Source organism: Moschus berezovskii, chromosome 8 (assembly GCF_049115385.1).
Source record: "Moschus berezovskii isolate FMDL1 chromosome 8, NW_MosBer_1.0, whole genome shotgun sequence".
NCBI lineage: Eukaryota > Metazoa > Chordata > Mammalia > Artiodactyla > Moschidae > Moschus > Moschus berezovskii.
In genome coordinates, this window is record NC_142467.1 from 9254830 (window position 1) to 9281646 (window position 26817).

General features: G+C 36.8%; 1 protein-coding gene across 1 annotated transcript in view; it reads left to right on the forward strand.

The window, feature by feature from the left end:
* The window catches only part of SLCO6A1 (solute carrier organic anion transporter family member 6A1), a 112899-nt gene that overhangs the window by 69041 nt on the left and 17041 nt on the right, over window positions 1–26817 (forward strand). The window contains exons 9-10 of the mRNA XM_055430376.2: window positions 8451–8604; window positions 15819–16006. Coding sequence (XP_055286351.2) covers window positions 8451–8604; window positions 15819–16006 — 342 coding nt within the window. The remainder of the gene's footprint in view (window positions 1–8450; window positions 8605–15818; window positions 16007–26817) is intronic.

Here is a 26817-nt window from a genome sequence, read left to right on the forward strand (position 1 = left end):
CTACGAACAAAGCTAGTGGAGGTGATGGAATTCCAATTGAGCTATTTCAAATCCTGAAAGATGATGCTGTGAAAGTGCTGCTCTCAATATGCCAGCAAATTTGGAAAACTCAGCAGTGGCCACAGGACTGGAAAAGGTCAGTCTTCATTCCAATCCCAAAGAAAGGCAATGCCAAAGAATGCTCAAACTACCGCACAATTGCACCCATCTCACACGCTAGTAAAGTCATGCTCAAAATTCTCCAAGCCAGGCTTCAGCAGTATGTGAACTGTGAACTTACAGGTGTTCAAGCAGGTTTTAGAAAAGGCAGAGGAACCGGAGATCAAATTGCCAACATCTGCTGGATCATGGAGAAAGCAAGAGAGTTCCAAAAAAACATCTATTACTGCTTCATTCACTATGCCAAAGCTTTTGACTGTGTGGATCACAATAAACTGTGGAACATCCTGAAAGAGATGGGACTACCAGACCACCTGACCTGCCTCTTGAGAAACCTATATGCAGGTCAGGAAGCAACAGTTAGAACCGGACATGGAACAACAGACTGGTTCCAAATAGGAAAAGGAGTATGTCAAGGTTGTATATTGTCACCCTGCTTATTTAACTTATATGCAGAGTACATCATGAGAAATGCTGGGCTGGAAGAAGCACAGCTGGAATCAAGATTGCCAGGAGAAATATCAATAAGCTCAGATATGCAGATGACACTACCCTTATGGCAGAAAGTGAAGAGGAACTCAAAAGCCTCTTGATGAAAGTGAAAGAGGAGAGTGAAAAGGTTGGCTTGAAGCTCAACATTCAGAAAACAAAGATCATGGCATCTGGTCCCATCACTTCATGGGAAATAGATGGGAAAACAGTGGAAACAGTGTCAGACTTCATTCTTTTGGGCTCCAAAATCACTGCGGACGCTGACTGCAGCCATGAAATTAAAAGACGCTTACTCCTTGGAAGGAAAGTTATGACCAACCTAGATAGCATATTAAAAAGCAGAGACATTACTTTGCCAACAAAGGTCCGTCTAGTCAAGGCTGTGGTTTTTCCCGTGGTCATGTATGGATGTGAGAGTTGGACTGTGAGGAAAGCTGATCGCCGAAGAATTGATGCTTTTGAACTGTGGTGTTGGAGAAGACTCTTGAGAGTCCCTTGGGCTGCAAGGAGATCCAACCAGTCCATTCTAAAGGAGATCGATCCTGGGTGTTCATTGGAAGGACTGATGCTAAAGCTGAAACTTCAATACTTTGGCCACCTCATGCGACGAGTTGACTCACTGGAAAAGACTCTGATGCTGGGAAAGGTTGGGGGCGGGAGGAGAAGGGGACGACGGAGAATGAGATGGCTGAATGGCATCACCGACTCTGTGGACAAGAGTTTGAGTGAACTCCAGGAGTTGGTGATGGACAGGGAGGCCTGGCGTGCTGTGATTCATGGGGTCGCAAAGAGTCGGACACGACTGAGCGACTGAACTGAACTGAACTGACCTACCTTATGGTAACCGCAAAAATCTGTTAGTTGCACAGACAGACACACACATGAAAGGAATCCAGACATAACACTGAAAATAGTCATCAAACCACAAGGGACAAGAGCAAAAGGAGAGAAAGACACCAAAAAGACCCACAGAAACAAACCCCCCAAAATGAACAAAATGACAGTAAGTACATACCTATTAATAATTTATTTAAATGTAAATGTTCTAAATCCTCTAATGAAAACATATAGAGTGACTGGAAAGGATTCAAAACAGGATATAAAAGCTGCTAGAGGTCATCAGTGAATTCGGTAATGTTGCAGGATATAAACTTAATACACAGAAATCTTTTGCATTTCTATACACTAACACCATACCATCAGAAATTTAGAGAACAATCTCTAGCTTCCCAGGTGGTCCAGTAGTTAAGAATCCACCTTGCAATACAGGGGACACTGGTTTGATCCCTGTTCTGGGAAAATCCCACATATTGTGAGGCAATTAAGCTGTGACCACAACTGGTGAGCCTGTGCGCTGAGAGTCCACCTGCCGCAATTCCTGAGGCCACATGCCACAACTGCTGAAGCCTGTGTGCCTCAGAGACCGTGCTCTGCAACAAGAAAAGCCACTGAAATGAGAAGCCTGCACATTGCAATGAAGAGTAACTCACACTTGCTGCAACTAGAGAAAGCCTGCACACAGCAATGAAGACCCAGCACAGCCAAAAACAAATGCATTTTTAAAAATTAAAAGGAAAAGAAAACCATCCCATTTTAAATGCATTAGGAGAAGAGAATACCTGGAAGTAAATCTAAGAAGGTAAAGGACTTGTACTCAGAAGACTATAATGGGGCAATGATGCACGAAATAGAAGATGACACAAACAGACGGAAAGGTAGGCCATGCTGATGTGGGAATAATTAATATTGTTAAAATGACCATACTACCCAATGAGAACTTCAGATTCAGTGCAGTCCCTAAAAATATCAATGACACTTTTCAGAGAACTAAAACAACTAATGCTCAAATTTGTATGGAAACAAAAGACCCTAAGCAACCAAAGCAATCTCAGAAAAGAAGAAATCATGCTCCACTGATTTCAAACTGTACTACAGAGCTACAGTCATCAAAATGTATAACAGACAAAAAACAGACACATAAATCAGTGGAAATAAAACCATTCTTATATGGACAATTAAGCTACAACAATGAAGGTATATACAATGAGGAAAAGACAGCTTCTTCAACAAATGGTTTTGGGAAAACTGGACAGCTACATGCAAAAGAATCAAACTGGGCTACTCTCCCATACCATAAAAAAATAAATAAATTCAAGATGGATTAAAGACTTAAATGTAAGACCTGAGATCACAAAAGTACTGGAAGAAAACAGGCAGTACACTCTTTGACTTCAGTCTTAGTGATAGTTTTGGATGTCTCCTCAGGCAAAGAAAGCAAATAAAAAATTAACAAATGGGACTACGTCAAACTAAAAATCTTTTGTTCGGTAAAAGAAAGGATCAGCAAAAGATAAAGGCTGCCTACTGAATGGGAGAAGATATTTGCAAAGGATATATCTGATAAGGGATTTACATCCTAAATATACAAAGCATACATACAAATTTATTGTCTACTCCTGGGTATTTAGCTGAAGAGAAGAAAAGCACTAATTAAAAAAGATATATGCACCTCTGTAATTATTACAGCATTATTTACAATAGCCAAGGTATAGCAACAACCCAAGTGCCTATGGATAGATGAATGTATAAAAAAGATGTAGTACACATGCAGTGGGATATTAGTCATAAATAAGAATGAAATCTTGCCATTTGTAACAACAAAGATGGAAATAGAGGTTATTTAAATATAAGTTAAGTATGTGGAAGACAAATACTGTGTGATTTCACTTGTGTGTGGACTCTATTTAGAAAACGAATGAACAAATATCACACAACAGAAACAAAGTTGTGTGGATACAGAGAACAGACAACTGCTTGCCAGGAAGACGGGAGTTGAGGGGAGGATTTAAATCGGTGAGGGAGTTTAGGAGGTACAGACCTTTAGTTGCAAAATAAGTGGGTCATGGGTATGAAATGTGCAGTGTGGGCATTATAGTCAATGACTATGTGATATCTTTGTGTGGTGATGTATTGTAACCAGACAGTGTAATGGTAGGTTTGAAATGTATAGAAAACCACATCATGATGCTGTGTAATAGGAATGAACAGTGTTGTAGACCAATTATACTTCAAAACCAACCAACCAATAAACTAACTCATAGAAAAATAGATCAAATTTGTGGGTTACTAAAGGCTATGGTTTTTCCAGTGGTCATGTATGGATGTGAGAGTTGGAGTGTGAAGAAAGCTGATTGCCGAAGAAATGAAGCTTTTGAACTGCGGTGTGAGAGTCCCTTGGACTGCAAGGAGATCCAACCAGTCCATCCTAAAGGAGATCAGTCCTGGGTGTTCATTGGAAGGACTGATGCTAAAGCTGAAACTCCAATACTTTGGCCACCTCATGCGAAGAGTTGACTCACTGGAAAAGAGTCTGATGCTGAGAGGGATTGGGGGCGAGAGGAGAAGGGGATGACAGAGAATGAGATGGCTGGATGGCATCACCGAGTCGATGGACATGAGTTTGAGCAAACTCTGGGAGTTGGTGATGGACAGGGAGGCCTGGAGTGCTGTGATTCATGGGGTCGCAAAGAGTCGGACACGACTGAGCGACTGAACTGAACTGATCTGAAGGCAGGGGTTTAAGGGAGCAGAAACTGAATGAAGGCAGTGGAAATGTACAAACTACCAGTTTTATATAAGTACTAGGGATGTAATGGACACTGCTGCTGCTGCTGCTGCTGCTAAGTCGCTTCAGTCGTGTCTGACTCTGTGCGACCCCATAGACAGAAGCCCACCAGGCTCCCGTCCCTGGGATTCTCCAGGCAAGAACACTGGAGACTAGACAAATGTAATTAATACTGCTACATATTATAGATGAAAGTTGTCAGAGTAAATTCTAAGAGTTCTCATTATATGGAAAGTTTTTTTCTTTATTTAATTTTATATTGATGATGGATGCTCACTAAACTTGTTGTGCTAATCATTTCATGACATACGTAAGTCTAATAATTATGCTGTACACCTTAACCTTATAAAGTGTAAATTATATCTCAATAAAACTAGAAAAGCTTAAAAAATAACATTAACTATACTATTAAGCATCAATATTCAAAAATCTTTGGTATTTTATATACTACCTACAAACAACTTGAAATTGATATTAAACAACAATACCATTAGCAATAGTATCAAGAAAAAGAAAATTTTAAAGATAAATATGATAGAAGATGTAAAAATTCTATACAATGATTATTACAAAACATGCTGAGAGAAATTAAAGGCCTAAATTTTAAAATGAAGAGATGTCCAGTTTAAGATGTTAATCTTCAGATGTTAATACAGAAATTAATGTGTGTATTCAATGTAATCACAACCAAAATCCTAGTGAACTTTCTTCTTTAGATATTGGAAAAATGACATTTAAATTCATATATTTATGCAAAAGACCCAGAAAAACCACAAACAAACAATTCTAAAGAACAAACATGGAGGACTAACACTATTTGATTTCAAGACTTATTATAAAGCCACAATAATCAAGAAAGTAGTACTGGTGTAATATAGACAAATAAGTCAGTGGAACAAAGTCCAAAAGTACCCAAATATATATATAGATAATTTACTTATGACAGAGTGCATATGCAGTTTATGGAACACTTAGATATCTATATTTAAACAAACTTTGATCTGTATATTATACAATGTTTATAATTAATTTAAAATGGATTGTAGATGTAAAATATAAAATTCCAGGGATATGAGAAAAAATTTATGTGAACTTGTGTTCAGCAAAGATTTCTTAGATATGACACCAAATATGTGATTCATAAAGAAATATATTGATAAATTGGACTTCAGTTCAGTTCAGTCGCTCAGTCGTGTCTGACTCTCCGCGACCCCATGAATCACAGCACACAAGGCCTCCCTGTCCATCACCAACTCCCGGAGTTCACTCAAACTCATGTCCACAGAGTCAGTGATGCCATCCAGCCATCTCATTCTTGGTCGTCCCCTTCTCTTCCCGCCCCCAACCTTTCCCAGCATCAGAGTCTTTTCCAGTGAGTCAACTCGTCGCATGAGGTGGCCAAAGTATTGCAGTTTCAGCTTTAGCATCAGTCCTTCCAATGAACACCCAGGATTGATCTCCTTTAGAATGGACTGGTTGGATCTCCTTGCAGTATAAGGGACTCTCAAGAGTCTTCTCCAACACCACAGTTCAAAAGCATCGATTCTTCGGCGATCAGCTTTCTTCACAGTCCAACTCTCACATCCATACATGACCACGGGAAAAACCATAGCCTGACTAGACGGACCTTGGTTGGCAAAGTAATGTCTCTGCTTTTTAATATACTATCAAGGTTGGTCATAACTTTCCTTCCAAGGTGTAAGCGTCTTTTAATTTCATGGCTGCAATCAGCATCTGCAGTGATTTTGGAGTCCAAAAAAATAAAGTCTGACGCTGTTTCCACTGTTTTTCCATCTATTTCCCATGAAGTGATGGGACCAGATGCCATGATCTTTGTTTTCTGAATGTTGAGCTTCAAGCCAACCTTTTCACTCTCCTCTTTCACTTTCATCAAGAGGCTTTTGAGTTCCTCTTCACTTTCTGCCATAAGGGTAGTGTCATCTGCATATCTGAGGTTATTGATATTTCTCCCGGCAATCTTGATTCCAGCTGGTGCTTCTTCCAGCCCAGTGTTCCTCATGACGTACTCTGCATATAAGTTAAATAAGCAAGGTGACAATATACAGCCTTGACGTACTTCTTTTCCTATTTGGAACCAGTCTGTTGTTCCATGTACAGTTCTGACTGTTGCTTCCTGACCTGCATACAGGTTTCTCAAGAGGCAGGTCAGGTGGTCTGGTATTCCCATCTTTTTCAGAATGTTCCACAGTTTATTGTGATCCACACAGTCAAAAGCTTTGGCATAGTCAATGAAGCAGAAATAGATGTTTTTCTGGAACTCTCTGGCTTTCTCCATGACCCAGCGGATGTTGGCAATTTGATCTCCGGTGCCTCTGCCTTTTCTAAAACCTGCTTGAACATCTGGGAGTTCACGGTTTACATACTGCTGAAGCCTGGCTTGGAGAATTTTGAGCATGACTTTACTAGTGTGTGAGATGAGTGCAATTGTGCGGTAGTTTGAGCATTCTTTGGCATTGCCTTTCTTTGGGCCACTGCTGAGTTTTCCACATTTGATGGCATATTGAGTGCAGCACTTTCACAGCATCATCTTTCAGGATTTGAAATAGCTCAATTGGAATTCCATCACCTCCACTAGCTTTGTTCGTAGTGATGCTTTCTAAGGCCCACTTGACTTCACATTCCAAGATGTCTGGCTCTAGGTCAGTGATCACGTTATCGTGACTATCTTGGTCGTGAAGATCGTTTTGTACAGTTCTTCTGTGTATTCTTGCCACCTCTTCTTAATATCTTCTGCTTCTGTTAGGTCCCTACCATTTCTGTCCTTTATCGAGCCCATCTTTGCATGAAATGTTCCCTTGGAATCTCTAATTTTCTTGAAGAGATCTCTTGTTTTCCCTATTCTGTTGTTTTCCTCTATTTCTTTGCATTAATCACTGAGGAAGGCTTTCTTATCTCTCCTTTAATTAAAATAAAAAACATATGCTCTTTGAAAGAGTCCATTAAAGTAATGCAGAGACAGACCATAGACTATGAGAAGATATTTGAAAATCATATGTTTTACAAAGGACTTGATATCTTGATAATATTAACAACTCTCAATGCTTAATAAGAAAGCCACAAAAATGGGGAGAAGATTTGAACAGGTATTTAACCAAATAATAAATATAGATGGAAAATAAGTGCATGGAAAGATGTCTAGCATCAGTCATTAGGGAAACTCATATTCAGTTCAGTTCAGTTACTCATTCGTGTCTGACTCTTTGCGACCCCATAGACTGCAATACGCCAGGCCTTCCTGTTCATCATCAACTCCCGGAGTTCACCCAAACCCATGTCCATTGAGTCAGTGATGCCATCCAAACATCTCTCTGTTGTCCCCTTCTCCTCCTGCCTTCAGTCTTTCCCATCATCAGGGTCTTTTCAAATGAGTCAGTTCTTTGCATTAAATGAGTCAGTTCTTCGCATCAGGTGTCCAAAGTATTGGAGTTTCAGCTTCAGCATCAGTCCTTAAACGATGAATATTCAGGATTGATTTCCTTTAGGATGGACTGGTTGGATCTCCCTGCAGTCCAGGGGACTCTCAAACTATATCTTTGTTAGAATATCTAAAATTAAAAAGACTATTCCAAGTGTTGGCAAGAAATATAGGAAACAGTTGAAATCTTATACACTATTTCTGAGAATATGAAATAACACAATCACTTTGGAAAACTAATTGACAATTTCTTAAAAAGTTAAATGAACACCTACCATATGATCCAAAAATTCTACTTCTTGATGGTTACTTAAGAGACATGGAAGCATATGACCATACAAAGACCATGTAAAGGCCAACTTCATGAAAGAAGTCAGACAAAGAAAGGGCACATACTGTATGATTCCATTTCAAAAAATGCTTTGAAACTGAAGCTAATGAATAGTGTCAGAAAGTAGATCAGCAGATGCCATGGGGTGGAGGAATTATTAATACAAAGGAGCATGAGGGAACCATTGTGGGTGATGATCATGTTCGTTAACATGATTGCAGTGATGCTTTCACAAGTGTATGCAAATTGTACACCTTGTATATGTACAGTTTATTGTATATCAGTTATACCTAAATCTATTAAAATGAATAATCATATTTTATTGGTCTCATTGATATCTTGATGTATGTGTTAATATGTATAATACAGTAGTAGTATAATTACATTCAATCTCTTTTTTTTTACAGAACAGGGCAGTTGAGAAACCTGACAGCTCCTTGCAATTCTCATTGTAAATGCTCATCTGCATTTTATTCTGCTACATGTGGAAGAAATGATATTGGATATTTTTCTCCTTGCTTTGCAGGTTGTACACAGTCTAAAACATTAAAGGCTAGCAAGGTTATTATCTTCTATTATGCTTCTTTCTCTCCATTAAGAAGTGCATATTATAGATGTTTACATTTCATTCTTGCTCTCTACAAAATCCTTTTTACTCCTTATTTTCCCTTTTCTTAAATTTTTCTTAAATTGTGGATTTATTGGTCACAATTCGTAGGACTTATGGAGAACTGTAAGTGAAGTGAAAATGTTAATCACTCAATGGAGTCCGACTCTGTGACACCATGGACTGTAGCCTGCCAGGCTCCTCTGTCCATAGGATTCTCCAGGCAAGAATACTCAAGCTTCCCTTCTCCAGGGCATCTTCCCAACCCAGGGATGGGGCCTGGGTCTCCTGCATTGTAGACAGATTCTTTACCAGCTGAGCCACCAGGGAAGCCGGGAATGACTTTGGGATCTGTATTTTATTCAGTGTTTCTCTATCGTCTCTCTTTGTCTAGTCTTTGTGAGGGGAAGAGAAGAATAAAGAACGTTTGTCCTCACATATGGACATTATACCACCTTCCCAAGTATGCAATAAAGTACTTTATTAGTACTTTATTTATTAGTATCTACACCACAATATTCTTTTTTGCTGTTACAAACAGATAATTTTATTACAAGATAATAGCATACCTGACCAACTTTAGTTCCTCATTGTCGTATTTTCTTTGGCCTATGATTTAACAATATATCTTCAGTTTTTATTGAATATTTATATTGAAAAGATTATATACCCTTAAAAATTTTTTTCTTAAATGTTTAAAATGATTCTTTAAAATTGTTAAATTTAAGATGGTTATTTATAAATATTATATTTTCTAAAATCTTACATATTTTAAATGATTTATATATTTTAAAATATATTTAAAATATTTTAAATCATTCAAAATAGGTTACTATGGAAAACTTTAAATGTAGTAGAAAATCATAATGAACTCCTATATGTTACCCGTCTTCAACAATTTATTAACTTATGGAAAATCATATTTTAAATAAATGATTTTTTAAGTGTTCACATTGTAACCACAGTATAAAGCAGAACTGTTTGACTTTGGTGTTTTGATCCCATGGGATATTCAAGAGCCAAAAAATCCACTCACTGAAATGCTCTAACCCCTCTTTCTTTTTCTGGGGAATCCCTTTTAGGGATTTGTTTCTATTTCATAAAAATCTTTATAATTTAATTTGTCTAAGGAATAATTAATTCTTAAGGAATAATGAAGTAATTCACAAAATAGTGACTCAAACTGTGTGATAACATTTTTTTTAATATGTCATTGGTATTGACATATATACACTATCATCTGCAAAATAGATAGCTGGTGGGAAGCTGCCACATAACACAGGGAGCCCAGCCTGGTGTTCTGTGATAACATTTGATGCAGAATAAAAATTAAAAGAATGAAATATTTTGGACCAAAAATTAGATGTTACAAATTACCCAAGACAATTAGCTTTGAAAAGCAATAAAGTCTCTGAAGGAAAACATTGACCATTAGCAGAAGTTATGATTAGTACAATTTGATACAGATGAAGCCAATTAATGGATAAAATATACATTAACTTCAAATGGGAAAGAATTGATACCAATAAACATAATTTTAACAAAATGGAAATTAAATAAGAGAAATACCATATATAAAAAATTATTGTGTCTAAATTGTGTTAATGGAATTCCTTCTGGAAATTTTTTTCAATGAAAATATGTCAACTTTGAAATAATTCTGATTAAATGTTCATATTCAAAGTATGACCAGGGTCAAATGTGTTAGAATTGAGTGCTTTTCAGTTAGACTTATGCAAAAATTTACAAGAGTGGTAGGAGATACTACACCTCTGAAGATTTCTAATTTTCTGTAGAAAATCACAGCTTTACCAAAACTGAAAACATATCTGCTATTCATGTTGATAACATTCCAAGTGTTTTGCCTCTTTGAGACCTACATGTATTGCTAGTATCCATGCTATCAAAGATCTTCAGATATCCTTACATAGATATGAAAGAAATCTCTAGCTTTGCTTCATGATCTTTTCACTGGGACTAGTTCTTTTCAGCAGCTGATATGACTTTCATCATAAAATAGCAGTTTCAGGGGGCTTCTTCTAGAGACTGCTCTCGTTCAACAGGAGCCTCATTCCAATTATTTATAGAGAAGGGAAGTCAGTATTGTCCAAAGTGTTAAGGAGTACAAGAAGCCAGGCTTAGGGTCTCTTCCAGTTGAAACACCCCTAGAATATTTTAATTTCATTTACTGATTTGCCTCCTTTGTGTTACTTTTGTCATATATATTTTATTTCCCCATATACTTTTAAGGACACATATCCTTTTTGTTGGGCTTCCCTGGTGGCTTAGCTGGTGAAGAATTCACCTGCAATACAGGAAACCCCAGTTCAAAGGGTCGGGAAAATCCCCTGGAGAAGGGATAAGCTACCCACTCCAGTATTCTTGGGTGACATATTCCAGTATTCTTGCAGACGTATGTAATTTTGATAAACTATGTAAATTATGGGCTTCCCTGGTGACTCAGATGGTTAAGAATCCGCTTGCAATGCAGGAAACCTGGGTTCAATCCCTAGGTTGGGAATATCCCCTAGAGGAGGAAATGGCAACCCCCTCCAGTATTCTTGCCTGGAGAATCCTCATGGGCAGAGGACCCTGGTGGGCTATGGTCCACAGGGTCACAAAGAGTCAGACACAGCACACACCACACCCTTTTTGTTGTTTTGTACAGTCAATATCCATTTATATTTACCCATTTCCTTGCATTTTCATGTTTTCATATGAGATTATTTTCTTTCTTCCTGAAGAACCATATTTTACCTTCCATTTCTGAAAAGAAAAACTGTTTTCATTTGGTATGGAATTCTGTATTGGCAATGATCTGTCCCCACTTCCTGCCCTGCCCCTGCATTTGAAAGATGCCATTATATAGTCTTTATGTCTCTGGCTGCTTAGCTGCTTTTAGAATTTTCTCTTTGTTTTTGATTTTCAAGAATTTTACTTTGATGTGCCTGGATGTGGTTCTCATTATATGTATTTTGCTAGAGTTTCATGGAATGTCTTTAGTTTTTGGATTTATGTCTATCAGCTGGAAAATTCTTGGTAATTGCTTCTCCCTCACTTTCTCCTCTTTTATTGGAGGGGGAAACACTATATATTAGCTTAATATTGCTGCATAACACATTATTACATCCTTAGTGTCTTTAAATAATACTCATTTATTAGCTGACAGGATCAGAAGTCCAGATACAGCATCGCTAGCCCTCTGTTCAGAGTCTCACAGACTGAAATCAGGGTATTGGCTGAAATATATTCCTTTCTGGAGGCTCTGTGGGAAAAAACCTACTTCCAAGCTCATTCAGATTATGGACCAAATTTAGTTCTTTTGGACTGTGAAAAATGAAGCCTCCTTTTGCTTGTTAGCTGTCTGCTAAGGGCCGATTTTAGGTCTCAGAGGCCACCCCGCTTTTTTGCTACATGACTCCTTCCATCTTCAAAGTCAGCAAGGGAATCTCCCTTATGATACATGCTCTGAACCTCTGAGTTCAGGAAAGGCCCAGTTGTTTATATATACTATCTGATTGGGTGAGGTTTACCACCTCTTAGCAATGCCATGTAACATAAATTTAGTAAGAGGATTAAAATTCACCAGTTTCCATCAACCTAGGGATTATGCAGGCTTGTAAAATAGAGGGGTGGGATTCTTAGGTGCCTATTTAAAATTCTGCCTAACAACAGACTGCAAATAGACTTTTCTACCGTGTCCCATCCTTTCTTTTTGCTTTTTTCCCTCTATTTTCCATCTCCTTTTGTCTGTTCAGATATTTTCTGTTGGCCTGTCTTCCAGTTGCTGTTTCTGTTTTCTGCTCTGTCTGCTTTGCTGTTAATCCCCTTAACTGAGGTGGTAAGGTTACTCATTGTATGTTTCAGTTCTAACACTGTGTTTTTGTGGAATCCAAATCCCTGGGGAAATTGCACATTCCTTGAGATATTTTATCCATTTACCTTCTATTTTCTGGAAAATATTAATCATAACTGTTTTAAAGTTCTTGTTTTCAGGTCTACTATTTGTAGTAGCCTACTCACGTTTATTCTTCTAGTTTTAAGCCAATTATTCTTGTTACTTTTCATACTTTGTAATGATATATGAAATCCTAAACATTATATATAAAAATATATCAACATAATTATACAGTCATCTATTTCTCTCTTTATTTTGGCTTCATGCATTTTAAAACTCTCCATTGTGTACATAACAATAATTGTCAATTGATGAATTGTTTCTTTTATCTTTACAAAATGTTCATTTCCAACTCTGATAATACTCTTTTTCTTGAAGTATATTTTGTATATTAAACAGTCACTATAGATTTTCTTGCTGTTTTCATGGTGCATCTTATTTCTATCATTTTATTTTCCAATGGTTTTTGTCTTTATGTTTAAAGTGTCTCCCGTAGCCCATGGATAATATGCTTTTGCTTTTTTCCACATTTCGGTTAATGTCTGTCTTTCAATTGGCATTTTTAGACAACTGACATTTATTGTAATTATTGATATTGTAGAGTTAGATCTGTCTTCCTCTTTTATTATTTGGATTGAATATTTTTTGATGTTTCATTTTTAATTTAACTTTTGCCATTTTGGTTATATCTCTTTGGCTATAACTCTACAGAGCCTAATATTCTCTCATCTGTTCACTGGACTTTCTTCATATTCTCACTTTTCCTGTTAGTCAGCTCAGGCTCTATGGCTTGCAATTATTTGTTGTGCTAGGTATCTACTTTCCACCTACTCATTGTTCCAGAAGACTGGATATAGGATGAGAGTTCCTTTGCCCTCTAGCTTCTGACTGGATTATGCTGGTAAGAAGTCCTAGTAGAAAATCAGAAAGATGGGGTAGGAGAAAGTAAAGTCATTGTGTTTATTTTCTTGGTTCCCTCTCTGTGCCTTGGACCGACCACCCTTGCCTGCAAGTCTTAGTTTCTTTCAGGGAGGCCTTCTCCATATAACTTTCTATTCCTACCCTAGGACCCTTCAAATCTACTTTTAAAATACATCCTGGATCTGATTATCTTCATCATTTTCTTTGATATCTGGGCCCTAATCACCACTGACTTGCATCTTATTTCAGTAGCCTTTTAGTTTTTCTCTGCTTTCACAGTTCAGTAGTATCAATATAGCTGCTAAAGTGGTCTTTTAAAATACATCACTTATATATATACCCCTCTAATGGTTTCATATTGCTAATAATAGAAACCAAAGTTCTTAATTGCTCTTGAAATTACCTACCAGTTTCTGTATTAATCCTTTCCTCATTACTCTGATCTTGTTTTCTCTTAGTTTTCTTTATGTCCACTCTGATTCAACCAGATTTTTTGCCTTGCTTTTCTTTGAACTTGTCAAGCAAGCTCAAGTCCCAAGGCTTTTTAATTTCTATTTTGTTTTTCCTACCTGGAATGTACTTCTTTCAGATAGCCACATGGCTCACTTCTTTACCTTCTTCAAATCTCTGCTTAAATATCACTGTATTATTGTGGCATTACCTGACCATGCAAAACTTACCCCTATCATTGCTCTGATTTTTCCTTGCTTTATTTTTTTTTCTCCATAGTATTCATCACCATGTGCTCCATTAAAGGTTCTTTTTATTGAAAAAAAAAAAAAACACTTATCTTATGCAAGTAAATTTTCTACATGAGGGCGGGGATTTCTGTTGTATGTTTACTCTGTTTTCATAATACCTACAATGATGTTTGGTACAAGGGAATTATAAGAAAAATACAGTGGAAAGATTGATTTGCTATTTGGATATTTCTATTTTTGTTTAACATATCCAGCAACCACTTAGCAGCTTTTCTAAACAAATGATATGACTTTTGTACCATCATTTTCTGAATCACTGAGGTTCAAGACATCTTTATTTCCCCTTTTTCTTTCACTAGTAACTTAGTTTACTATTTCTACTGAATGTTTAAAAATTATTACTATTAGTATGAGCAAACTCAGGGAGACAGTGAAGGACAGGGAAGCCTGCTATGCTGCAGTACATAGAATCACAAAAAGTTGGATGTGACTTAGTGACAGAACAACATCATTATTTAATTTAGAATCTTTTCAATATATTAGCAAATTGCTTACTAGTTATTTCCAGCTCTGTTTAGCTCTTCTTAGAAAATGTCATCTATTCATCTTCCTTGAATTACCAGTACTAAAATAACAACCCAAAGTTTTTATTGGTTCTCATTAGGGACTACGTTATGACTTACATTGACTTTAGGCACTTTTGCCTTTGTAAACTTCTTCCTTCACTTAAAACGAAAGAGAGAGAGAGAGAGAGAGTTTGATTTAATGTTCAACTGCAATGGTGTAAAGACAAATATGATCCAGGCTTGATACATTATAATATATTCCTTTATTATGACATTTACTTTTTCTCTGATTTTAAAAGACACTAAAATTAAAACCTCTGTTTTGGTCCTGAAAGTACTGTGGACCCTAGGCACACTGTGCTTCCTCTGCCTAATAGATAACAGCCCTGTCATCATCATATACAGAGTAAAGTCTTCTTGTCTTTTAAGCACAGTTCTGAAACTGTCTATTGTGTAACTCTCCATATTTCAAATCCCATCTAAAATTCCATTTTGTTCATTGTATTTTCCTTATTCATCCTCAACCCATATCTCTCTCAGTTATTGTACAATTAAATATAAATATTTTTAGTGAAATTTCTTAAATTAATAGAATTTTTCCTAAGTAACTATAATTATATATACATAAGTACACAATTCTTTGTTAGGTAAAATGCCTTGATATTATTTATTGTTAGTGCTTCATTTATAAATTAACAACAGAAGATTTAGTGTAAGTATATTTACTAATTGGGCTTTCCTGGTGGTTCAGCAGTTAGGGAATCTGTCTGCAATGCAGGAGATGGGGGTTCAATCCCTGGGTCAGGAAGATCCCTTAGAGGAGGAAATGGCAACCCACTCCAATATTCTTGCCTGGGAAATCCCATGGACAGAAGAGCCTGGTAGGCTAGAGACCATGGGGTCACAAAAGAGTTGGACATAACTTAGTGACTAAAACAACAAATATCAGCAACACAGCAAAACATATTTGCTAATAAAACTGCCTAGCTTCCCTACAGTTAATTATTTAATTTTTACGACAATAAGAGCTTTTGCCTTATGATTATATTTCTAAAGAGTGTTTCCTATTTTCATTTTCATAGACATACTACAATTGTTCTTGCATTAAAGAAGGATTAACAACCTCAGATGACCAAGGTGATTTTATTGATGCTACAAGTGGGACATGTGATCCAAAGTGTATTAAATTACCTTTGTTCATTGCTTTTATCTTTTCTACAATTGTATTTTTTGCTTTTGCTGGTGTACCAAGCATCCTGACCATCCTTCGGTGTGTATATGTTATTCATAATCATTATTCATTTAATACATGTGAAAGACAATTTTAGGAAGCTTTTAGAATATTGCAGTAAATAATTTAAGCTTTTGTTTCAAGGTTGCAACTGCTTGAGGGGAAAATTGCTATATTTTCAAAATTCTTGTATGTGCTTAATCCTCTAATTTATTTGCAGAAGGTATGTAGAAAACACATTTAGTTTAATTTAAAACTAAACATTAACACACCTGGAAAATTCATAGATACAGGAAAAATCTTAATTTTAGCACATTATTTCAGTGTCCACTCATTGGTTATAGATATTTATTGACTCATTGGTTATAGATATTTATTGGCTATTTACTTCTATATTAGCCAGTTTGACTATGAGAAATCATCAGTGTCATCAATAAAGGAACATAATAATAGCTTCTAGAATTTTGGAATTTTAATACATAAGTTGATTATTATTCTAAATTAAACTAACATTTATTATTCATTTGTTCTTCCTGAATATATGAAATATATTTGATATTTTTATCATAGTAACAGAATAATTGGTCATTATTTTCAAATTATTTTTTTCAAAAGGCTAGCATAAATCCTTAGGTCATGAGAAGCAATTTGTTGTCTGCTAGAAAAATAGACTAGAAACATGAATAAATATATGCCAATGAAAAATCTAAATTGGGCATATATGATTTCTGTCTTCAGTGAACTTGCAGTTTAGATGGGTGACAAAATTTGAACATACCTATACAACGAGGTGGGCTTTAGTTTATTCATCTGTATCTGGTACTGAAACTACAAAGACCTTGTATGGACCTGTCTTCAAGTTGCTTAGAGTTTAATAGGAGGAGAAAAACACATCAAAAGGAGTGCAGTGAGTACTTAGAATGCCTTGATTAAAGCTTGTACAGGTTGACCTGGGAACAAAAGAGAAAAAATGGTCATTTTTATCTAGGATGATTTGGAAATGCTTATAGACAACGTGGCACTTGAACTGAGTCATAAAGATAAGTGATTTCTCATAATACAAGCAAATGGGGGACAGTTCTTAACAGGAAAAATGCGTAGGGAATGTAGAGGCAAAAGTATATGAACTATATTGGCAAGGAGTTCGTTACAAGAGTACCGTGATTGTGAATCGGACAGGGAGGTTTGAGCTTGATAAGGGCCTGGTTTTCTTTGGCATGTTAACATGAATGATGTTATTCTGTGTACACCAGCAAGCCATTGAAGAGAGCAGACTTCAGAAGTAAAAGTTATCAAATATGTGTTTTAGATAGATTACTTTGAAGATAGTCTGGGTGCTGGAGCTGATGGGGGAAAACTGGAAACAAAGAAAAGAACTTAGGAAACCATTTTAGAATTTATCTCTGTTTAAAGAGAGAAAGAATAGATCATAATTGAGAAATATTTAGTTTGGATAAAAGGACAAGGTTATTAATTTGATGTTCCTGGTATAAAATGTGGAAAAATGTAGTACTATGTCCAGATATCTAGCCTGGGAACTAAATGAATGATAATCCATTGAGATAAGAAATTCAAGAAGAGAAAGCTCAGACTGAAGATAATGATTAAAGTATTGATCATGCCTTGTTTAAAGTTCATGTGAAACTTCTGAGCAAATATTCTCAGCAGTGAGATGAGAAAGATGATTGCAATTTTCTGGAAGTCTGGTTCTGAATCTTCTCACTTCTCTTGGTAACTATACAAAGCAATAAGAAGAATAAAACACATAAATATGCATACACACACACACATGAGCACATGTTGCTTTAGTACAGTTACGAGACAGAGTTGTAATTGCATATAAATATTATCAAAATTGAAGTAGAACAAGGAACCAGATTGTAGATTCACAAAGATATCACACATGTTATCACAAAGATATCACAAAAACATGTAGCAAATGTTGAGAGGGTCTCAGAATGGACAGATCTCAAATATCTCCAGCATATATTACTGTTTCTTAGAAGGTGCGAGTTCCACCTTAAGATGAAAGTTCTGGGAGGAAGACCTAGGTAGATAAGTCAGGGCAGATTATTTTTGGAAAGAATGGGAGAAAAGCTTTGCAAAATGCAAAGACAGCAGATCTCAAAAAGTGCCAGCAAAATGTACCTTCTATAAATGAATACATAACCTTGGAAAGCAAGAAACGTGAAGAGATCTCAGAAGCCCAGAGCTGGCAACAGAAGTTCTTTTCAAGCAGGCCAGGTTTGCAGGGGTGGAGAAGGTGTAACCACACATAGGGACTTTATTAAACCCCTCCTCTAATAAACAGAGAGTATCTCTTCAGTTTTGAAGCTTGGAAACCTGTTGCATGTTCCATTTCCATGACTTTCTGCCAAAGGAACATTTCATGCAAAGATGGTCACAGTAAAGGACAGAAACAATATGGACCTATTAGAAGCAAAAGATATTAAGAAGAGGTGGCAAGAATACATAGAAGAACAGTAAAAAAAAAAAAAAAAAAGGTCTTAATGACCAAAATAACCATGATGGTGTGGTCACTCACCCAGAGCCAGACATTCTGGAGTGTGAAGTCAAGTGGGTCTTAGGAAGCATTACTGCAATCCAAGCTAGTGGAGGTGATGGAATTCCAGCTATTTCAAATCTTAAAAGATGATGCTGTAGAAGTTCTGCACTCAATATATCAACAAATTTGGAAAACTGAGCAGTGGTCACAGGACTGGAAAATGTCAGTTTTCATTCCAATCCCAAAAGAAAGACAATGCCAAAGAATAGTCCAACTGTGATACAGTTGTGCTCATTTCACATGGAGCAGAGCAAGGCAATTCTCAAAATCCTTCAAGCTAGATTTCAATAGTACATGAACCAAGAACTTCCAGATATACAAACTGGATTTAGAAAAGGCAGAGGATGCCAAGAGCTGACTCACTGGAAAAGACCCTGATGGTGGGAAAGATTGAAGGCAGGAGGAGAAGGGGACGACAGAGGATGAGATGGTTGGATGGCATCACCGACTCAATGGACATGAGTTTGAGTAAACTCTGGGAGTTGGTGATGGACAGGGAGGCCTGGCGTGCTGCAGTCCATGGGGTTGCAAAGAGTTGTACATGACTGAGTGACTGAACTGAACTGAGGAACCAGAAATCTAATCACCAACATCCTTTGGATCATAGAAAAAGCAAGGAAATTTTAAAAAAAAATGCTTCATTTACTGTGCTAAAGCCTTTGACTGTGTGGATCACCACAAACTGTGGAAAATTCTTAGAGAGATGGGAATACTAGACCACCTTACCTGTCTCCTGAGAAGCCTGTGTGCAGGACAAGAAAACAACAGTTAGAATGTGATATGGAACAATGGATCGGTTCAAAACTGGGAAAGGAGTATGTCAAGGCTGTATACTGTCCCCCAAGATTATTCAACTTCCTTACAGAGTGCATTGTGTGACATGCTTGGCTGTGTGACTCACGAGCTGGAATCAAGATTACCGGGAAAAATATCAACAATCTCAGATATGCAGATGATACCACTCTAATGACAGAAAGTGAAGAGGAACCAAAGAGCCTCTTGATGAGGGTAAAACAGGAGAGTGCAAAAGCTGGCTTAAAACTCAACATTCAAAAAAACTAAGATCACATGACCCAGTCCATCACTTGATGGCAAGTAGAAGGGGGAAACATGGAGGCAGTGATAGATTTTATTGTCTTGGGCTCCAAAATCACTGTGGACAGTGACCACAGCTATAAAATTAAAAGATGTTTGCCCCTTGGAAGAAAAACTACGACCAACTTAGACAGTGTATTAAAAAGCAGAGACCTACTTTGCTGACAAAGGTCTGTTTAGTCAGAGCTATGGTTTCTCCAGTAGTCATGTATGGATGTGAGAACTGGACTATAAAGAAAGCTGAGCACTGAAGAATTGATGCTTTTGAACTGTGGTTGAAGAAGATTCTTGAGAGTCCCTTGGACAGCAGGGAGATCAAACCAGTCAAAAGAAATCAATCCTGAATATTCACTGGAAGGACTGATGCTGAAGCTCCAATACTTTGGCCACCTGATGGGAAGAACTGACTCATTGGAAAAGACCCTGGTGCTGGGAAAGATTGAATGCGGGAGGAGAAGGGGACAACAGAGGATGAGATGGTTGGATGGCCTCACCGACTCGATGGACATGAGTTTGAGCAAGCTCCGGGAGACAGTGAAGGACAGGGAGGCCTGGCGTGCTGCAGTCTACGGGGTCGCAGAGAGTTGGACACGACTGAGCGACCGAACAACAACAAAAATGTGGCATAGAAGGGGGAGGGTGGAGAATATAAAATAAGAGTAAGAAATGTATTAGTGAGAAGAGACAAATATAGAAGATAAGAAAAGGAGATCCAGTGTACACACACAACTAACGAAAACTGGAGAAGTAAACAGGGTAAAGATCAAAAGAAGGAAAACGCAATGGCTGCCTAGTAGCTAATAGATGGGGAGACAGATATTATTTCATTTTATTTTTCCACCCTTATGCTCAGCTTAGTATATTACTTAATTAAGTATATCAGCTAATGTCAGTGGTTAAATCTAAGTAGTTTAACATAAGAAGTTTAAGGTACTTGATGCTAGTCATCAGACCTTTTATCAAAATTTATCCAGTTATATCTTGGTTGGTTATAATTTGCCTTGCTGTCTGTTCTTAAGGAGCATCTAATATCTCAACACTGAGATATACTGTGGTAAAATTATTGGATTTAAAAATGAAGAAAAAGTCCTTTTGTTATCTAAAAAAGAGAGAACTCAAAAATGTTTTGAATCAAATTTCTCATCGGTAGCATTCATCTCCTGAAAACTAGCCAAACAAAAGATCCTCAAGGAGAGAAAACATTAGCTCATTATATCATCATCAAAAAACTATCCTACAGTTATAAACAATTTATATATGGATATATGCACGAAATATTGATATTATTTTTACAGACATTTTATTGAAGCATAATACATTTTCAGAAGACTGTGCTAAATTGCCAGTATAGATTGATAGATTTTTACAAAGTGAAGACATCTATGGAACCAGAATCTAGCTCAAGAAACAGATAATTCAACTGTTTCAAAAACTTTACCTCTGCCTCCTTTCTTATCTAAATCCTTAATCCCTAAGATTACCACTCTCTTGACTTCTGCAATGAATAGGTTAATTTGTCCTGTTTTTGAACTTTATGCAGAAACAGGAGGACACTGCACATAGTTATTTGTGTCTGCATTTCGTTACTTAATGACGTGCTTATGAGTCATTCATATAGTTGCATATAGCAGAAATTCACTTTTATTGCTGTATTGCAGTGCTATCCAATCAGATTTTCTAAAATGGTGGAAATGTTTTGCATCTCTGATGTCCACTATAGCCTCTGGCCACATGTGCTATTGTGCATTTGAAACGCGGTCAGTGTGAATGAAGCACTGAACTCTAATTTTATTTAGTTTTAATTGACTTAAATTTAAGTAGGCACAAATGGGCAATAGTTACCATATTGTACAGCATGGTTTTGTAGTAGTCCATTGTGTGAATATACTAAAATTTATTCTGTCTATAGTTAATGTTGTTTCCACTTTAGGCTAATATGATTATTATTTCTATGAACATGTTTTTACTTCTCTTTTGGAAAAAATGAATACATTTCTGTTGAATACATGTATAAACAGAATTGATGAATCATAGTATGTTAAGCATTTTAATAAATTTTTAAGGTATTTGCATAATTGCATAAGATCTTCTAGCAGTCTACTGTTGTGTAACTGTTGATATTTCATTATAATATTAGTTTCCTTATTCATAGGACTAATATTATTGAACATATTTTCATTTATTCATTAGCCATTCAGTTCAGTTCAGGTCAGTCACTCAATCATGTCCAACTCTTTGCAGCCCCATGAATCACAGCACACCAGGCCTCCCTGTCCATCACCAACTCCCAGAGTTTACCCAAACTCATGTCCATTGAGTCGGTGATGCCATCCGGCCATCTCCTCCTCTGTCGTCCCCTTCTCCTCCTGCCTTCAATCTTTCCCAGCATCGGGGTTTTTCCAGTGAGTCAGTTCTTCTCATCACATAGCCAAAGTATTGGAGTTTCAGCTTCAGCATCAGTCCTTCTAATGAATATTCAGGACTGATCTCCTTTAGGATGGACTGGTTGGATCTCCTTGCAGTCCAAGGGGCGCTCAAGAGTCTTCTCCAACACCACAGGTCAAAGCCATCAATTCTTTGGCGCTCAACTTTCTTTATAGTCCAACTCTCACGTCCATACATGACCACTGGAAAAACCATAGCCTTGACTAGCCAGACCTTTGTTGGCAAAGTAATGTCTCTGCTTTTTAATATGCTATCTAGGTTGGTCATAATGTTTCTTCCAAGGAGCAAGCATCTTTTAATTTCACAGCTGCAATCACCATCTGCAGTGATTTCGGAGTGCCCCAAAATAAAGTCTGTCACTGTTTCCACTCTTACCCCATCTATTTCCCATGAAGTGATGGGACTAGATGCCATGATATTAATTTTCTGAATGTTGAGTGTTAAGCCAACTTTTTCTCTCTCCTCTTTCACTTTCATCAAGAGACTCTTTAGTTCTTCTTCACTTTCTGCAATAAGGGTGTTGTCATCTGCATATCTGAGGTTATTGATATTTCTCCTGGAAATCTTGATTCCAGCTTGTGCTTGATGAAGCTTGTGGTTCATCCAGCCCAGCATTTCTCATGATGTACCCTGCATATAAGTTAAATAAGCAGAGTGATAATATACAGCCTTGGCGTACTCCTTTTCCTATTTGGAACCAGTCTGTTGTTCCATGTCCATTTCTAACTGTTGATTCTTGATCTGCATACGGTTTCTCAGGAGGCAGGTTAAGTGGTCTGGTGTTCCCATCTCTTTCAGACTTTTCCACAGTTTGTAGTGATCCACACAGTCAAAGACTTTGGCATAGTCAGTAAAGCAGAAGTAGATGTTTTTCTCAAATGCTCTTGCTTTTTCTATGATCCAGCGGATGTTGGCAATTTGATCTCTGGTTCCTCTGCCTTTTCCAAATCCAGCTTGAACATCTGGAAGTTCACAGTTCATGTGTTGTTGAAGCCTGGCTTGGAGAATTTTGCGCATTACTTTGTATTTCTAGGTGATTAAAATCACCTAGTCAATGTCCATTAAAAAAAAATGCTGAGATTTGTTTGGAATGTCTTTGAATCAATTTGGGAGCATTGCTCTACTTACCACACTGAATCTCTTGATAAATCAGTGAAGTATGACTCCTTCATTTGTTTAAATTTTCATGTATTTCTCCAATAATGCTTCATAATTTTCTTTTCCAAAGTGGAGGTCTTAAACCTCCTTCAATAGATTCATTCCTAGGTAACTGTTTTTCATATTTAGTATAGCATAGTATAATATACTTGTTTATTACTGGCTTGAAGGAAATGCAATTTATTCTTATGCTTTTATCTTGTATCCTATGACTGCATTCATGTTAATTTCTAATAGTTAGTTGGTAGATTACTTCAGATTTTGTATACAATGTAGAAGAAAATTCACCACAGTAGAACTGCGAAGAAATTAAGGCTTTATTTGGGGTCTGAGAATTCCACTTCTGAAGACATTGGTTTGAGCAAGAGTTGAAATGTTTTCCAAGAAGGAGATAAAATGCAGGTGTTTGTAAAGGCAAAACCCACAAAGCTGCAAAGTTGCTTCAAAAGAATTATGCTCCCTACTGGCAAGCTGAACCTATTTTTATCTTTACATGATTGATTGCTAAAGGCTATCACTAGAGGGGGATAAAAGTTCATTACCGTGACAGGTTGCAGGTTTTTTTATAGAGTCCTTGGAAAGTGAAAGTCGTTCAGTTCTGTCTGACATTTTGTGACCCCATGAACTATACAGTCCATGGAATTCTCCAGGCCAGAATACTGGAGCGGGTAGCCTTTCCCTTCTCCAGGGGAATCTTCCTAACCCAGGGATCAACCCAGGTCTCCTGCATTGTAAGCAGATACTTTACCAGCTGAGCTACCAGGGAAGCCCCAAGAATACTGGAGTAGGTTGCCATTTCCTCCTCCAGGGGATCTTCCTGACCTAGGGATCAAACCCACATCTTTTATGTCTCCTTCAGTCAGGTGGATTCTTTACCACTGCGGACCTGGGAAAAGCCCCATTTTCAAGAATAATGTTGTCTTTTTTTTTTTTTTTGAAGTTTGCCTTAGAATTTTCCTTCTTATCAATGTGCTTGTTAGATTTGGGCATCATTATTAATCTGGTTTCATAAAATAAATTGAGAAGTATTTCCTCTTAATATCTGGACTATTTTTATGCATGTATGGTATTATGTATTATGTTTTAATTAAATCTTTGGAAGAAATTATTTGTGATGTGCCTGGGCCTAGAATTTATTTGTGAGAATATTTTAAATTAAAATTTGAATGTGTGTGTATGTGGCTAATAAATCGTTCTTTTATCTTTAAAATTTCTATCATTTTGCTTCTGCATTTTTAGTATTTTTATTCACCTGTGTATTCTGTGTATTGGTATATATGCCTTTTCTACCCAAGTATAAATTTAGCTGCATCCCAGAAGTCTTGATATATATATTTTCCCCCATACTTTCAAGTATGCCTTTCAATGCTGTTTTTCCCTGAGTCTTCATATTATCTTCACTCTGTGAATGTCTGTGTCCAGATTCTCTCTTCTTATAAGAATGCCAGTTCTATTGGATTAGGGCCTCCCCAACTGACCTCATTTTAACTTAATTATCTCTGTAAATACCTTTCTCTAACTTGACGACATTCTAAAATACTGAGGGTAGAATTTCAGCATATAAATTTTGGAGGGAAGTCAGTCCAGAGCAGTCACAAACCATTCCAAATTTAATCACTGAACAACAACATTTTTTCCTCACATTTCATGGTTCTGTGAGTTGACTGGGTTCAACAGAGTAGTTCTTGCTTGAGGTTTCTCTTGATCTTATGGTCAGATGACACATAGCATTTGAGTTGTCTGATAGCATGACTGGGCTAGATTTCCCAGATGGCTGATAATTTAGGCTGAATTTTGCTAGGAGCCTATGTTGGGCTGTTGCCAAGTGGCTTTGCTATGTAACTTAAACATCTGCTAATAAAGTGCAAGAATTCCCAAAGGGAACATCCTAAGTTTTAGTGTTCTAAGAGACACAGGCATAAGCTACAAGTGTACACCGCAAGGCTTCATTTGATCCAGGTTGAAAGTCCAAGAATGCCATTCTTCTGCATTCTATTTCTCCAAAAAGTCATATTTCAAAAGGAGGGTGATTAGGTTCCACTTCTTGAGGTCAGGAGCAACATGCATGTCTCAGGGGAAAAAAGAATCCATGATAGCCACGTCAAGTAATTATCTACCACAGTATCTTTCATTGGTTTTGGAAAATGCGTAAGTGTTGTCCCTTCAAATGCTGCTTCTGCTGCATTGGTGGTCTGCTTGCCTTCCGGACATCACTTACACAAACTGAAAACCTTCTGCAATATCCATGTATCTTCTCACTTTTGCGTTCTGTTTCATTTGTTTTTGTGCTCTGTGCTTCAGCCTAAGTTTCTTCACCAATCTCTAATGTATTAATCATATTTCCACCTGCTTTTTCAGTTACCTGTACCCTAGGTTACTTAGTTTTCTCTGAATCTAATCAGCTTTTGAATTCATCTATGAGTTCATTATAATTAGTGTACTTTTATGTTATAGAATTTTATTTCTTTTTAATAGACCAGTTCTCTGATAATATTCTCTACCTTGTCATCTGTTTCCTTGGACTTATTAGTCCCCTAAATTTAAAATAGCTGTCAGGTATCTAGTATCTGAATATTCTGTAGGATTATGAAACTTCAATTTTTCTCTTGACTCTGTCTCTTAAAACACCCGTACTTATTTTTAATCATATGTGAGATTTTGTACACCAAAAACTAATAGAGACTCTGAATATTAATAACTCCAAAAATATTTTACAATAGCTTTATTAAGAAAGGTAGATAGGAACAGTTCCCTGTAAACCAAGCAAAAACTTAGCTGAGTTGACGATGGGCTTCAGTTTTTTAAGTAGTAGTATCAGTTGCTCAGTCACGTACGACTCTTTGTGACCCCATGGACTGTAGCCCACCAGGCTCTTCTGTCCATGGGATTCTCCAGGCAAGAATACTGGACTGTGTTGCCATTTCCTTCTCCACGTAAGTTTCTTAAAGACCTTATCAATTTTAAGACTGATGCTAGGGTACAGTCTTTCAGGAGGATTTAATTGAAAGAGAGGTATGTTAAATACAGGATCCTTCACTTTTGGTGAGATTTGAACTCCAGTACTTATCTACCCAGCCACAATAGAACTTCTAAGAGCAATATTACCAGTTCTTTTTTACACTGTATTAGAAATAATAACCAGTACATTTAACTAAGTATTTAATAAGGTAACAGAATATAAAAAATAACAGATGCATTGAGCTACACACACATACACACACACACGAATTCAGTTAAAAAATTTAACCTTTATTAACTGAAAAATGAAAATAAATGAAGATCTATAGTCTATTTAGCAGCAACGAGTCAATGTCAGTTTCCTAGCTTTAATATTATAATTGCAGTTATATAAGATTCCACCATTTACTAATGCTAGGTGAGGGTACACAGGATGCTTTGTACTATTAATATTTTTACAACCACCTGTGAGTTTCAAGATAAATAATAATTTCAAAATAAAACGAAACACAGTTGAGTGTCACAAAAACTGACTTGAACAATTTGGAAGGGTATAGCCCCTATTATTGAATAGGAATACCTACCACCACCAATATATCAATTCTCCTTAAGTTAATGTGTAATTTTG